Source organism: Phyllostomus discolor, chromosome 5 (genome assembly GCF_004126475.2).
Source record: "Phyllostomus discolor isolate MPI-MPIP mPhyDis1 chromosome 5, mPhyDis1.pri.v3, whole genome shotgun sequence".
Lineage (NCBI taxonomy): Eukaryota > Metazoa > Chordata > Mammalia > Chiroptera > Phyllostomidae > Phyllostomus > Phyllostomus discolor.
The window spans coordinates 171383622-171398207 of record NC_040907.2 but is presented as its reverse complement, the minus strand read 5'-3'; the positions used below and the strand labels follow the sequence as shown (position 1 = coordinate 171398207).

The window sequence follows — 14586 nt, the reverse complement described above, 5'->3', positions numbered from 1 at the left end:
CGCCCTTCCGGGCCGACCCACACAAGCCGAGGGGGGGGGAAGACCACATAGAACCTCGGCGCTGAGTCGGCGACAACCCCACTGACCCCGCTGGATCCCACGGCCGTGGTTCCTCAGAGTCAAGCTCAGTTCTGGGGTCCCATCTTGGCATTTTCTCCCTCCCTCCATCTTTTCTCTTCCTCTCAAAGTCTCTCCCTCCCCTTCGCGCAGTGGTTCGACCCATCGCTGCGAATGATCCCTGCGCCTGCTTGCCCGCGCGCATGCGCGAGCTCCACCTGTGAGCGACGCGGGGCTCAGGTGCTAGTGCGTGAGGCGTCGCGGGCGCGGTCGCCATGGCAACTCAAGCCACGTGACGAGGGGTCCTCCTTCCGGGTTCACCGTCGGGGCATCCTTTCGTCCTCTAGTTTGGGATCGCGAGATACCGCCCCTCGCTGGGCGACTCCCGAGTGCTGGGCGCGGGGCTGGGCACCTTTCGGGCCTCACCAGCCCGGCCAGGTAGGTAGGTGTCGCCGCTCACAGTACCGAGGAAGACTCGGAAGCCTCCGGATTGGCAGGGGTCCATCTGCGGCCCTGGCGAGTGCGAGACGAGGAGCGAGCGGAACTCGAGGCCGCTGCTGACCTGGGTGTGGGCCGTGGTCCCGCGGCAGTGGGTTGGCCCCAAACGGAAGGTCGTCGAATCCGTGCCGGTGCCCCCATGCCAGGCTCAGGCCCGACCCTGCGAGCGTGTCCCTAGCACAATGGGAGCACGGCCTTGTCAGTAATTCAACACCCGAACGCCTGCCCCTCGCCGACCCTCCTGAAAGATTCTTTAAAATCAGGAATCGACCTGCAATACTCAAGGGCCAGTGGAGATGTCTGAATTGCAGGCCAGAGCCCGTTTTGGCGGAACGGAGTGCAGGGCCCGAGCTGGGATGTAGCAGGCAGCCGCAGCCAGCCGTGGTGAAGGGGAGGCGCCGGCCCAGCGCTGGCAGATTCGTGCAGTTCCAGAGAACCTGGAGTTCTGAGTCTTTACAAGAAATACCTTGATTTTTAAGTCCTGCGCCAAGTGAAATCTATCGGCCAGCCAGGTTTGTCCTGCAGGCTACCAGTTTGCAGCCCACGGTGAAGACTGTTAGTTAGAAAGAAGGTTATTAATTAGAGATGACCTCGACTTCCTTTTTCTCTCTGGCAAAATGAGGACAGTGGGCTGGATGCATGTAGCGAGCTGCCCCTAGTAGGGCGGCGGCCGCTGCGGGGGAGGCTGCAGCAGAACAGTGGGAACAACAGCCTCTGCTCAGAAACCCTTCGGCCCCAGGAGTTGGAATCCGGGGAACTTAAGTGCCCCCGGAGTCCCCACCATTGTGTTCCGCCCGTTCTGTCTCCCTGAGTCCGTCCACCAGGCCACAACAGGGACGTTCGTGTACTCACACATCAGGGCCCCATGTCTGGTGGAGGAGCTTAACGTGGCCACCCCTTTGGGTCCCACTACCGTGCAAATACGTCCTCCAATAAAGTACAAGAGAGGAAGCTGTGAGGGAGACCTATGAAAAGGCTAGCTTGGAAAACAGTTGCAGAGGGCACGGTGCCAACGTAGCAATAGTTACACTGAGACATCATGGGTAATCTCCCCTTCCTATGTTTTATTTGTGGCAAAACACATGATGTCAAGTTTACCATTTTAATCATTTTCAAGTGTACAGTTCTGTGGCACCAAGTACATTTTCACGGCTGTGCCACCCTCGCCCCTCCCATCTCCAAAGTCCTTCATCTTGCCAAACCGGAACTCGGCGTTCCTTAAACCCGGACCCCCGCTCCCCTCCCCAGCCCCCGGCGGCCGCACTCCCCGTCTCGGGGTCTGCCTACGCCAGGCACACGGCATTAGGTGGCATAGAATGTTTGTCCTGCGACCGGCTTGCTGCAGTAGCACAATGTTCTCCAAGTCCACCTGTGTTGTGGCGTGGGTCAGAACTTCCTTCGTAAGGCGGGATAATACTCCAGGGTGCAGACAGGCCACGTGGGAGTCATCCCCCAGTGGACTTGTGCACCCCTCGCACCTCTGGGCCATGGCGAACAGCGCTGCCGTGAACACCGGGGTGCAAATGTCCGGCCAAGTCGCCGCCTTTAACTTTTTTGAGCTTGCACCTAGAAATGGAATTGTTGGGTTCTATGGCAATTCTATTTTTAGTTTTTGGAGGAACTAGATTGTTTGGGGTTTTTTTTTGCAGTTTGCAGATTTTCCACAATGAGCATGTATTGCTTTGATCAGGGAAGGGGTGGGGAGCCTTACCTCGCGCCCTCCGATTAGTCCCCAGCGTCGGGCTCGCGGTCGGAGTGCGAACTCCAGGAGCAGAGGTGCGTGAGTGCGCTGCCTGTGGTCCTGTCCTTCGAGGACACAGCGCGGGGCCCAGGTGGCTGCCGCCCCTGCCTGTCTTCACCACTCGCTCGTGTCGCTAGTTTCACTTACCTGGGCAGTATTTTTTTGACCGACGACACGGTCACCGTCCATCAGGACTTGCTGACTCGCTGACAGGAGGCTCCGTGGGAGCCCCAGGAGAGAGGCTCTGACTGTCCTCCCGGTCCAAGCCCTGACGCCCCAGGCTGTGGGCAGCGGGTTTTGCCCGGATTGTGCTAGTAGTTACCTGTCTGTCACGGGGGTCCCTACTCCAGCCACCTTGGAACCCCTGCCCTGCTAACACCACCGCCTCTGTCTCGCCCCCAGCAGTGGCCATCCTGGTGGCCGCAGGAGCCGGCGGCCTTTCTCAGGCGTGCATCCTGACGCCACTCCCGCCTACCCCTCTCGGTGGGTCCCTGTTTCTGATGGAAGCCAAAGGCCTCCCCGCCCCTCCCAGGGACACCAGGGCCCCTTTCTGCGCACACATCTCCCTTTATGGCTCTTGTCCCTCAGATCCCAACTCCTGTCACCTCCTTCAGGTCTCAGCCCCCTCAGAGAGGTCCTCTGGGGAGGTAGCCAGCATCAGCATCCCCGGCCCCTGGACCCCATCGCCTCACAGCACTTAGTGGCACCTGGCCTTGTCCCCACTCCCGATAAGCACTGCACACCTCCTCCCCCCGAGGGGGATCCCGGTGTCCCTGCGGAGAACCGGAGAGAAAGCATTTGTCAGAGGAGATTCGCTGCGGGTGTTGGAGAGCATTGCTGACACACCTTTGAGGGCCGGGGACCCGTATCTCTGGGCCTAGAGCCCAGGCGGGGCCGCGGGCGGGCGGGCTGAGCAGAGACCCGTGGCCACGGGGACGCCCGCTTCCGACAGCAGGAAGCGTCCGCTTTTCAATCCCACAGCAGTTGCTCGCTTTGCGTGTCCTGGGAAGACTTATGCTTTAGCAGAAGATGCCACTCGGAGACATGCCAGGGTCCTGGGACCTCCAAAACGGGAAGGGGTGTCAGGCAGGCAAACAGAGCCAGCAGGGGTCCCCAGGAGGAGCCCGGCAGTGAGGAGTTGACTCGTGCGCTGAGAGTCAGTCTGAAACCCACGGTGTGAGCCCACTGGGGAGGAGGGCAGGCCCCCGAGGCTGTGTCCGAGGGAGGGCCTCCCTTCCCCCTGCCCGGGTCGGCCCACCCACCCGGGTCACCCGGGGTGATGCGTCTTACTGAAAGTCAGCTCACAATGGGCCCCGTCATCCCCCCACACACCTTCCCAGCAACGCTTGGACTAGCTAGCATTTGAGAGCGACTCGAGTGGGGACTCCAGCCCAGCCCGGATGACGCAAGGGTGGCCGCTGTGGAAAGGCAGATTTCTGTTTTGCGTGTGAGACACCTTTTGGGCAGCTTCCAGAGATGACAGAAGCGACACCACCCGCATTCCCGAATCCCCAGTCTCTCCAGCCGAGAGCGCGACAGCAGCAATAATTGGAAGTCGATTTCGCAGTTCTCTGTCCGCCCAGGTTCGGTTGCTTAGATACAAAGCAGTTTGTTTTGAGCCGTGCGCCATTCATATCTCACGACTAGCAGGCTGAGCACCTTTGTGTTAGTCTCTGCACACATTTGCGAGTGTTGCTGGGTGTTTATTCCTGGATGGGAAGTGACAGGAAGAGAGGGTACGCGGTGCATAAGGCGTTTGATACGCACTGACTGACCGTTTCCTGGGGTGTTAGAAAGCACTTGAAAGGTGATCCCAAGACACTTGACAACGTTTATAAACGCCGCTTGCGACGTGGGAGAATCCATAGTTATTTCCAAGGGAGCTTCCAGGCAACTTCAAGTGTGTGTGTCTTCGAATGGAAGCAGTGATTCCTTCCCTTCGTACGAGCTGCCCATTTCTCTGTGTGTTATTGCTAGAACCCGGAATTGGCAGCGCTTTCGTGAGCCTTAAATGCCTGGCCAGGACGCTGGCTCTCCCTGACGGCGTTCATCCGCCTTTCCCGGGGGTATCAAGTGCCAGCATGCTGTCCCTCTGCCTTATCGGTGACAGGGCCACCCAAGGGAGCCTTATCGGGGACAGGGCCACCCCAGGGAGCCAGCCCCTCGATGCTGAGTCAGCGAGCGCAGGGCTGGGCTGCAGCGGCCCACAGCTGATTACCTCCGTCCCACGCCCCTGCCCGCCCCGCCGTGGCCTGGGGAGTCCCGGAGGTCTAACGGAGGTCTGCTTCCCTGCTCTGCCACAGCACCCTGTAAGGACTGCCGGGCAACAATGAAGGTCCTTCTACTAAAAGATGCCAAGGAGGACGACGGGGGCCAGGACCCATACATCAGGGTGAGTGCCCAGGCTCCCAGCCCGGGAGAGCTCAGCGCTGCCTGACCAGTGAGGCTGGGGCGGGGTCTGCTGAGCCGGAGGAGTTGCCTGGGAAGAAGCTGTTAATGTGATTCCTTGTGTCCCGAAGCGCCCTGGCCAGCCCAGAACCACGTTCTCTCATTCGCAGGAATTGGGGTTTTGTGGGCTGGAAGCCACTCTGATCCCTGTCTTGTCGTTCGAGTTTCTGGCTCTTCCCAGCCTCTCGGAGAAGGTAAGGCCCACCAGGGTCTGGGCGCCGTGGTTCCCAGGTGAGACGCCCATGGTGTCTGTGGGACCCCGGCCAGCCCGAGCTGGGAGACGTTCTCCTCTCCCCTCGTTTTACTCCCCGGCTTCTCAAGAGGGCAGCACAGCCCCGCCAGCTCCAGGGCGGGCGGGCAGGCGGGCGGGCGCTGTTGGGCTCTGTGCCCAGCCTCCTCTCCGCCAGCTCCCGACCCTGACTTGGAGGAGGCCCAGGGGAGCAGGGCGCGGGGAGGGTACTGCACGCAGGGGGTCAGACCTGGTGCTCCTGTGCCCTTCCCCATGCCCTGAGCTCTGAGAGGCAGCCACGTAGGTGTCAGTTTTCCTGTGCTAGAGACCAAGGCCCCAGAGCTGGCACCATGGCTGAGGCCTCCGGCAAACAAGAGGCAGCACTGAGATTCCAGGCCAGGGCGTGCCCCCACAGCCTCAGCCCGGCCGCCCCCGGAACAGTCCCAGGAAAGCCTGCCGGGTGTCTCAGGGGAGAGGCCCGCTGCCCCGCGCACCGGGCGCCACGGCCCGGTCGCTCGCCCTTGTGTTCCGTGCAACGCGGCCCTGCCCGCCACTCCATGGCAAGCCCTCCGGTTCTCTCCCTTCGGTCTGAGCTGAGTGCCCGGTTGTTCCTGAAGCTCAGCATGCTGGACTGGCCTCTGTCACGTCCCTGTGCCCGGGGCCCACCTGCAGGGGGACAGCGCAAGGGGCCCAGCGTGGCTCGCTTTTCCATAAGCAGCTTAGAAAGGGACCAAAGGGCCCCGTCATTTGAGACCGTTTCTAGGACCTTATGGTCAGAAAACCCCAAGTCCCTGCGGGAGCCTCTCCGTCACCAGCAGCCCGTCTGCCCCGGGGGTGGGGGGGAAGGGGGGGACGAGTGGCTTTCCGAGCTCCGTGCATCCAGCTCTGGTGACGCTGTGAGTGCAACATGCACCCGCCACCCCCTCCCCACAGGGCCCGCTGCTTGGCCCCCCCACGCCTCTGCATTTGACCCACAGGGGGGAACGGGTCCCCGTGTCACGGGCCTGTCCCGGAGCAGTGGGGGGATGGGACACAGCAGGCCAGTGCCGGGCGCAGGTGCCTGGTCCGTAGGGTTGTCGCCATTGTCCTTGAAGGTCGGGGCTTCAGTGTGGACGTCGCCCCCCCCCCCCCCCCCCCCACCCCCCCCCCGCCGAGAGCATTCCGTTTTATCACAGGTGCAGCTCAGTCTGCCCTCCCGCCCGCACCCCGCCCAGCCCAGGATCAGTCCCCTCGCCCCTCTCTGCGCCCCTTACACCCACCACCACCTCCGGGCACCCGCTGTCCCGCTGCTGTCTTCCCACCCCCAGCGCCGAGCTGCTTGAGGGAGGTGCTTCAGACAGGGAACCCCCGTACCCCGGAGGCTGGGAGAGGCCCGGGCACACACTCAGCTCCTGGCGTGTGCCCAGTGGGGGGGGGGGGGGCGCCAGGCGTCCCGGGGCCTGGAGAGCGGGGCCCTCCATGGAGCCCCAGTGTCGTGTCCACTGCGCAGCTGTCCCAGCCCGAACGCTACGGGGGACTCGTCCTCACCAGCCCCAGAGCCGTGGAGGCCGCGGAGCTGTGCCTACGGAGAGACGGCGGAACCGAAGGTGAGGGGCCCGCCCGGTCTTCACCCGTCTCTGGGCGATTGCAGACAGAGCTGCCCTTCGGGCTGGAAAAGGGCAGTGGTTTTTAGCTCGGAAAGCATTTAGGTTCCCAGTTACCTCGTGTGTAACCCTTGGAAGGAGCAGGAAAAGACCGTGCGTCGTATGGGCAGTGTCTTGAGGTCCCACCCGGAGAGACACGGGAGCCTGCAGCCTTCTGGCGACAGCGAGAGCTCAGGGGCAGCGGGGCGCAGACCCCGGGAGACGGCGCTGCCTCCTGGGCCCCGGAGGGGTGGTGCCGCCCAGCTGGCCCAGGGCTCGCCCACCGGCAGTCACACCGCCCTCAGAACCGGTCAGCGCCAGTCTCTGCCCCCAGAGGGTTTTTATATCGGCCCCCCCTTGCAGACAGATTCTTCCGGTTCTATTTATCCTCCGGTTCTGTTTATCCTGCGGTGCACGTTAAAAATGCTTCAAGTGCCAACCCTGGAAATGACTGACTGTTTCAAGCAAGGCATCCTGAAACATTTATCAAAGTGGTTTCTTTAAATTTGCTTGCAAAGTACGAACAGTTTAAAAACGGAATTTCCCTTGGATCTGCGCGTTGCTGGTTTGCTTTGCTCCCGAGCTGCGGGGGAGACCAGCAGCCGGGGTGGCAGCCCGCACGGCCACCGCGGTCCCTGCAGCCCACGTGCGGTTCCGTGTGTTGCAGTCTGGACGGAGTCCCTGAGGGAGAGGTGGAGCGCCAAGCCGGTGTACGTGGTCGGGAGCGCCACTGCCTCTCTAGGTGAGCCGCCACGGTGGGACTGAAACGCCAGAGACGACTGTGGCGTGGCGATGCTGAGAAACGTGTGTCTGGTCTCTTCCCTGTTCCGAGACTCCGCTCTGCAAACCCTTCTGTTGTTCATAACAAACCCCTTTCACCCCAGCTGAGTTTGTCCTCATGAGCTGGCTTTTTACTTGACCAGGCCCTGGAGTTGGGGCTGGTTGCCAGGGGAGCCAGCCCTGTGGGTAGAGAGGAATGTTCAGGATCCTACCCCTCAGCACCACCACCTCCAGGGGGAGCGGAGGGGCCGGTGATGGGATTACTGTCCTCGGGGGGGGCTCAGGAAGGAGCCCACAGCCGTCATGGGCGGCCCCTCCTGGTCCAGGTATCCAGGTGCCGGTGCACGGAGACCTTCCCGGTCAGACCGGAGGGCTGGCAGCATGGCTTCAGCAGGAGCTCCCCATTCCTGGACAGAGTTCACGCCCAGCTGCAGGGGCCTCCTCTGTCCCGGACACCACACGTTTGCCGCGGTCTGTGAGCTGCAGGCTGAGGGTGTGGCCGGCCCAGTGGCAGCTCCGTGTGAGCCGGTGTCGGTCTCATGTGAGCACCGCCTTTCTCAGAGACGCTCCACATTCCACACTGACCCTGCCCCGGGCCCCCCCCCCACTTCAGCCCCCTCTGCAGGGTGGCCTGGGCTCCACCTGGGATCATGCAGTCACTCTCACCACCATCGTCTCGTACAGTCCCTCAAACAGTCATGTGTGGCTTGCAGACAGCTCAGGGGGGCTCAGAGTAGGGGGAGGTTCCCCGTTGCCACCCGCCCGAGAAGCGCAGGGGCCGGCCCAGCGCCCTCCCGTCAGATCTCTCTGCGACTTGCGAGGCTCGTGCCTTCACGTTTATGTTTGCACGTGGAAGGGCGGCACGGGAACAGAGGGCCTTGAACGGCCGCGCAAAGCCACGCCGTTTCCGCCGTTTTCCAGCGAACAAGATGGGCCTGGACGCGGAGGGGGAGCACTGCGGCACCGCGGAGAAGCTGGCCGGGCACATCTGTTCCCGTGAGTAGGGAAAGGCCGCCCCCGCGGGAGCCCGCTCGCTCCCGTCCGCCGGTCCCACGCCTGCCGCCGCGGAACGGCGTCCGTCCTTGGTGCCTTCTCCCGATGGCCCGGGCCCAGGTGCCCGGGGTGAGCCACCCGGGACCGAGTCTGCCCGTGTGCGATGCGGCCCCCCTCCCGCCACCCCCTCCTGCGCCTCCCCCTGCACCGGAAGGTGGAGACTGCTCGAACGAAAGCAAATCGTTCGGGTCTTCCCTGGGGTGGGGGAGCCCCTGCAGTTGGGCTCTTCCCCGGCAGCTCCCGAGGGGACGGGCCGGACACAGAGAGGGCGATGACCCACCTCCAGGCTCTTTGTTTCTGTCGTCCTTTCAAGGGGCCGTGGTCACCATTAGACACATCCAGGCCTCCTTTTTAAAGTGGAAATCCATGTAGACGGTAGTCCTGGGCATCCGGTGGGATTAACAAGCTTAGCTGTTGGTCCTGTGAGGGCACGACCGTGAGCTCCACGCTGGAACAGGGGGCCCAGCCTACTCCCGGGCAGGGGCCGTGGCGGCGCGCACAGCGGCTGCCTCGGTTCCGGAAGGAGGTGGCTGCGCGGGCCTCCCGGCCAGGCCCAGAGCCATGGAGCGGTGTTCCCTCTGCGGGCGCCAGGCAGGGAGGCCCGTGCCGCTTCCAAGGTGTCCCCAGAGCTGCTGCTGGGAGGGAGGGCAGCCAGGGGCACTCTCTGACCCCACCATGGAGGGCAGAGGGCGCCGGCTGGCTGTCTTCGCGAGGCTCGTGTCCGTGGGCCCCCTAAAGCCTCAGCTTGCAATTCAAGCGCCCAAATAAGCACGCGTCTTACCTTCCCACAAGGACATTCACCTCGGTTCTGCCAGCGCGTTCAGGGTTTCCTCCCCCGGTAAACCCTGAAGCTAAGGATCTGCTTCCAGTGCTGGGAGTAACAGGCCAGTTCCCAGTTACTGCTGCTGGATTTCCTTCACCTGACACCTACTCACCACGTGACAGGCGCTGCTGGAAGTGCTCGAAGTGGTTAACTGGTTTGATCTGACAGCTTGTTGTCATGGTAGACGGTGCTCCTCCTCTCCCGGGATGTCTCCTCTGGTGGGAGAGAAAACCCAGGTTACAGAGTAGAAGGCAGTTCTCACACACACACACACACACACGCACGGAGAGACGAGAGCAGACAGACGGAGCTGCGGTCCGTGTGAAACGTCCTCCCCGCCCGCCTCGGTGCCCTAATCACCGGCAGTTCCGTGCGCGCTGCCTGCCCGACCTGGGTGCTCGCTGCGGCGCCCGGGAGAGCCGGACGGACCACTGCAGACCTGAAGGGGTCAGGGTTCAGAGACACACGCGTCTCCTCCGGCGACTCGGCATTAAAGGGCCAGTCTCGTTGCCTTAATTACGGGCAGTGACCCTCTGCCGAGCTCCCCGCCCAGCCGCACAGCACGCTGGGTTCTCAGCGCCGTTTCTGTCCTCGGCCTCGACAGGCCTGTAGTCCAGCCTCCTTCCTGCTGAAGGAACGGAGCAGGGCCTCCGAGCCCCCCCGCCCCATCTCTGTGTCGCTTAGACCCCTGCCAGGCCCCTCCCTCGCCCTGCTTCCCTGGGGAGGCCCCATCTCACCCCTGCAGGCAGCCGGCTTTATCTGGACACATTAGGCACTGGCCACTTTGGGCTAAAAATCTGCAGGTGTGCGTACCCCAAAAAGGAGTGGGTTCGAGCAGGCCTCGTGTCGCTGCACCTCACTCCATTGTGCTTCAGGGATCTGGTTGCAAACTGGAGGCAGGACCTCCACCAGCAAAAGATCACAACTCACCGTACGGCCGTAGTCTGGGACCCGACCCGCAGTGTCCCCGAGGTCTGCCCGTGTCCGCCTAGACTTCCTGAGAGGGGCAGCTCCCGGGAGCAGCGGCAGTGCCACGGGTCCCCCTGGCAGGGAAGGACCTTCAGGCGGGCCGTGTCGGGTTTTCTTCCCGGGGCGGGCCGGGCCGTGCTCGTCTCTGACGCCCGCTGAGCTGCAGGGCCGCAGAGCTGGCTCTCTGCCGGGCACTCGCTGGTGGGCAGTGCGAACAAGACGCCAGCCCTGTCCCCCCAGCAGTGGCCAGCACTCGAGAATAAGTAACACAGTATTCTGCTGGGCCTGCAGAAGAGATGCTGTGAGGGGTGGATTCTGGAATTTTCCAAACCCCCCCCCACCACCACCTCTGGCTAGGCTTGCTAGAAAGCCCCTTGGGCACTCGGCTGGTGGCCGCTGTCCTGGCCGAGACAGCGGTGGACATGCAGCTGTCTTCCTTGGGGGCGGCCGCAGAGCCACAGCTGGCGGCCACTTGCCCGCCACCCAAGGCCCCTGCAGAGGTGGGCCGCACGGACCACGTCTGCCCTGGGGCCAGCGCCAGGCCTGACTCTCACCCTCTAACTCCAGCTCACGTGTGAAGCCTGCATTCTCAACAGGGACTGCTGCCCGGGGGCCACGTCAGGGCGGGGAGTTATGGGAGCACAGGTGGCCGGCACCGGTGGCTGTCAGTTTCCCAGGCACCTGCAGCCACACGGCCTGTGTGACCTTCACGTGACACGGTCAGCAAGGAGGAGGCGGCTGCCCCTTCCGCCTGCAGTCGCCGGAGCGGAGGCCTCAGGAGCAGAGCAGGCCGCTCCCGGTGTTGCCGCGAAGCCGTGCGACGTCCGGTTCTCGATCCGCAGGGGAGTCCCCGGCGCTGCCTCTGCTGTTTCCCTGCGGGGCCCTCAAAGGAGAGACCCTCCCGAAAATGCTCAAGGACAAAGGTGACCAGCACGCACTGCCCCCTCGCTTCTCCGGGGTCTGCCGGGGGGAGCCTCCGTGGTCTGGGGGGGGCAGTTGGCCCTGCAGGCCCCAGCTGGCCCGGCCTGGAGGCATCGCCTCCCGGCTCCTGCCGGCGGACCTGCTCCTGCCGGGCGGCCCGGCGCCAGCTAGGGGCACGCAGAGTGTCACCGAACTGTTCCCGGGCCGAGGTGCAGGGGCGGTGTGCAGGTGACCCCAGGGCAGCGTCCCCCGTAGGTGAACCTGGGGATGGCGCTGGTCTCCGGTGACTGCGGCGTCCTGCGGCTCAGCCTCTCCCTCTCCGTCCCCGGCCCCCACTCCCGCTGTCCAGACAGCAGCCGTGCCCCTGCCCCTGGAGCCCTGCAGCTGCGCTGACCCCCAGTCGCAGGCGTCGCCTGCACTCCTCCTGTCACGCCGTGGGTCTGGGAGCTCGGGGAGGGGCGTCAGGCGTCTGGACTGTGCACCTCAGGGTGAGAGGAGAGCAGGGCTGAACCCTCCCTCCGCCTTCCCGTAGCGGTGGGAGCCCGGGAGCTCAGCGCTCTCTCTGCGCGGCCCTCCCCGTCTGTGAAGGGGGTGGGGCCACAGCGCCCGCCCCACGGAGCTGTGCGTGACCCCAGCTCTCCGAAGGCACCCGGTCCCTGGGACCTCGATGGACCTGCTCAGCCCGCTGTTCCGCACCCAGGGCCGTTCCGCACCCAGGGGCGCTGCGGGCCTGCTGCCCCTCACCTCCCGTCCTGAATCTGAGCGATGGGGTGTCCCGGCTCCCCACGCTAGCCTCTGCCTCCGAATGCGCTGCGGGAACAAGAGGCGCCCGTGGGCGTGAAGGGAGCCCTTGGTTTCAGGGCCCCTGCCCTTCCGCCGTGTCCCAGCCCCCCGCCCCCAGCCACTCCTGCTCAGCGGGCTGCAGAGGGCCAGAGGAGCGTGCTTGTTGCTTGTTCAGGGCGGTGTGGGGTCGGGGGTCCCTGCTGACACCCTGCAGCGCAGACCCCCAGTGTCCCCAGGGCAGTAACCCTGTCTCCTGGCTGTGACCCTGGGCAGGGATCCCCCTGGAGAGCCTCACGGTCTACCAGAAGGCCCCGCACCCGGGAATCCAAGTGAACCTGAGCAGCTACTACTCCGAGCAGGTGGGTGCGGTCCAGGCAGGGCTGGGGCAGGGCGGGTGGGTGGGCGGGGTGGAGGTGGGGGGTGAGGCCTGGCCTCCCAGCAGTGTGGCTAAGGACATGGGCTTTTGTCCTCTGTGTCCATGAACCAGGAACAGACCCGGCCGGTCAGGTCCCTAAGGACCAAAGGGGGTGGTTTTCACAAAGTGCTCCGTACAGTGCTCTGGGCCTAGTGAGCCTGAAACAAACAGTGGCCCCGACGTGTGTCCTCCACGTGGCACTGGGGGAGCCGTCTCCGCAGAGGCTGGGAAGGCCTCCGGCCGACCCCCCCCCCCCGCCCCCCGCAGGAGTCTGGGGGGAACTGATGGGCCACACGACCTTCAGAGGATTCAGGCGGGAGCATGGAGGGCGCCTGTTTGAGTTGGGGGGCGTTTTCCACACGGGGCTTCGGTGAGCCGTGCCCCCCTCTGCCCCTGCAGCACAGGCTGCTCTGGGGCACGTCGCTGGCCCAAGGCAGAGGGGCAGGCCGGTGCGTCCGCCGTCCGCTCTGCTCCGGGAGGGCTGGGCGGCTGCCACACAGGATCAGTGCCGCTGTGGCCACGTGCCAGAGGCATCGTCCCCTCTGCTGGGCACATGGGGCCCGTGGCCTCGACCAGGCAGGCCCCACCGGGGGCCACAGAGTGACCAGGAGCAGTGCCCAGCCTCCTGGCTATGCCCAGCTCTCAAACAGACCCCCTCTTGAACTTGGTCTCTGTGGATGAGGCGGGCCGGCACTGACCAGGAACCTGCCTGCAGGGACCCCGCCTGGCTGCCTGGGGTCTGGGGTCCATGGGGACGGGCTGGGGACCTCTCTCTCTCCAGGCCGCTCACACGGGCTGCGCTCCCCCCCCCCCCCCCGCAGGGCGTGCCGGCTGGCATCACCTTCTTCAGCCCCTCGGGCCTGGCCTACAGCCTGAAGCACATCCAGGACTTGTCTGGTAGCTCCATCCATCAGATTAAGGTGAGGTCCTCAGTGCTTTGAGTCTTCTTCAGATTAAAAATGCTTGCTAACTATCCTAGGGCTTCCAGTCAAGTCCAAGTCCTGCTGACTGGGCGGGCGCCCCGCGGCAGGGAGGCCCTGTGGGCCCGGCCGGAGGCACAGCGGCCCCGTCCTGGCTGGCGCTCCCTGACTACGCCCTTGGCCACTCGGAGCCGCTTCCTCACTCGTTCCTCCACCGAAACACCTCGAGACGCTCTGCCATTAAAACGCACCCCCCCGGCCCCCGCTCCATCTCCATGCCTGTTGGCTCAGAGGACTCACACTCACACTCCTCGGGCACCGAGTTTGTCGGGGTCTCCGTGCCATCACGGCCCCCGCGGTGCCTGCTGCGGCAATGGCTTTGACCTGGGGGGCTGTGGCGTGTCACCTGGAGCCGTAGGACACCCGTCTGCACTGCTGGCCCTCCCCGAGTTAGAACGTGGGCCTCTGGGCACACCGGGGCGACAGGACCGGTCCCAGGGTCACGGTGGAATGCTGGGCTGGGGGGGGGGGTGTCCTGACCCTCGCCCCGGGGCGCTGGTCTTGACGGCTCTGCTTACCCGGGGGTGCAGCCGCCACCCCCGCCCCACTCTGTGCCGTGTGGCACCTGCCTGCCCCCCGGGGCCCCAAATGCGGGGCAGAACTATCCACAGCGAGGGCTCCCGGGATGCAGCCAGGGTGGTGGTGACTCCGAGCCCCCCGAGCTGCAGGCGGGGCACCACCCTACTTGGGGGGGGAGGGGGAGGCGGCGATGGCAGCCTGGAGGCGAAGGCATTCAGCTGCCCTAGAGCCGCCTTCGCTCAGGAAGTGTTGCCACACACAGGCTCTCCGGCAGAGCGGTGTTGCGACGGGCGGGTGTCCCGCAGGCCCCCCATGCCAGGCCCTGCAGCCGCCCCCGCCCCCCACCTGCATGCGCACTGAGCCCCTCCTCCCCGCTCTGCAGTTCGCAGCCATCGGCCCCACCACCGCCCGCGCCCTGGCCGCCCAGGGCCTGCCTGTGAGCTGCACGGCGGAGAGCCCCACGCCGCGAGCCCTGGCCGAGGGCCTCCGGAGGGCGCTCCAGCCTCCCCACTGCTGAGCGGGCCACCCGTGGGAGCCCTGGGCCGGGGCTCCCCGCGGGCCCCTGAGGACAGCGGGCTGCCGCCTGCGGACCATGGGAGGCACAGCCCTCCAACACCGCCACGCGCCTGCGTGAAGCCACCTGCACACGGGCAATCAGGACGGGACTGGGGGCTGGCACACGTATGTGTCACTTCCTTCCGTGGAGGCTACTCGGCCCCTTGCCCAGTGCACGCAGCTCCCAGGCCCT

At 64.8% G+C, this 14586-nt stretch overlaps 1 protein-coding gene across 2 annotated transcripts; it reads left to right on the top strand.

Moving 5' to 3' along the window:
- The first annotated feature begins 265 nt into the window (after positions 1-265).
- Positions 266-14480, top strand: UROS (uroporphyrinogen III synthase). Of its 2 annotated transcripts, none has more exons than XM_028513551.2 (10): positions 266-499; positions 4600-4688; positions 4855-4938; positions 6463-6559; positions 7263-7337; positions 8297-8371; positions 11063-11143; positions 12198-12283; positions 13161-13259; positions 14221-14480. In XM_028513551.2, exons 2-10 carry the CDS (start codon positions 4626-4628, stop codon positions 14353-14355), a joined length of 795 nt encoding a protein of 264 aa, XP_028369352.1. In that variant the 5' UTR covers positions 266-499; positions 4600-4625; the 3' UTR covers positions 14356-14480. The 2 variants fall into 2 exon arrangements, with proteins under 2 accessions (XP_028369352.1, XP_035883333.1); XM_036027440.1 differs by having other exon boundaries at positions 397-495.
- The last annotated feature ends 106 nt before the right edge of the window (positions 14481-14586 follow it).

Coding starts and splice junctions, on each gene's coding strand:
- UROS (XM_028513551.2), top strand. CDS start 4,626: ATGAAGGTCCTTCTACTAAAAGATGCCAAGGAGGACGACGGGGGCCAG. Junction 6,560..7,262: donor GAGAGACGGCGGAACCGAAG/GTGAGGGGCCCG, acceptor CGTGTGTTGCAG/TCTGGACGGAGTCCCTGAGG. Junction 13,260..14,220: donor GCTCCATCCATCAGATTAAG/GTGAGGTCCTCA, acceptor CCCGCTCTGCAG/TTCGCAGCCATCGGCCCCAC.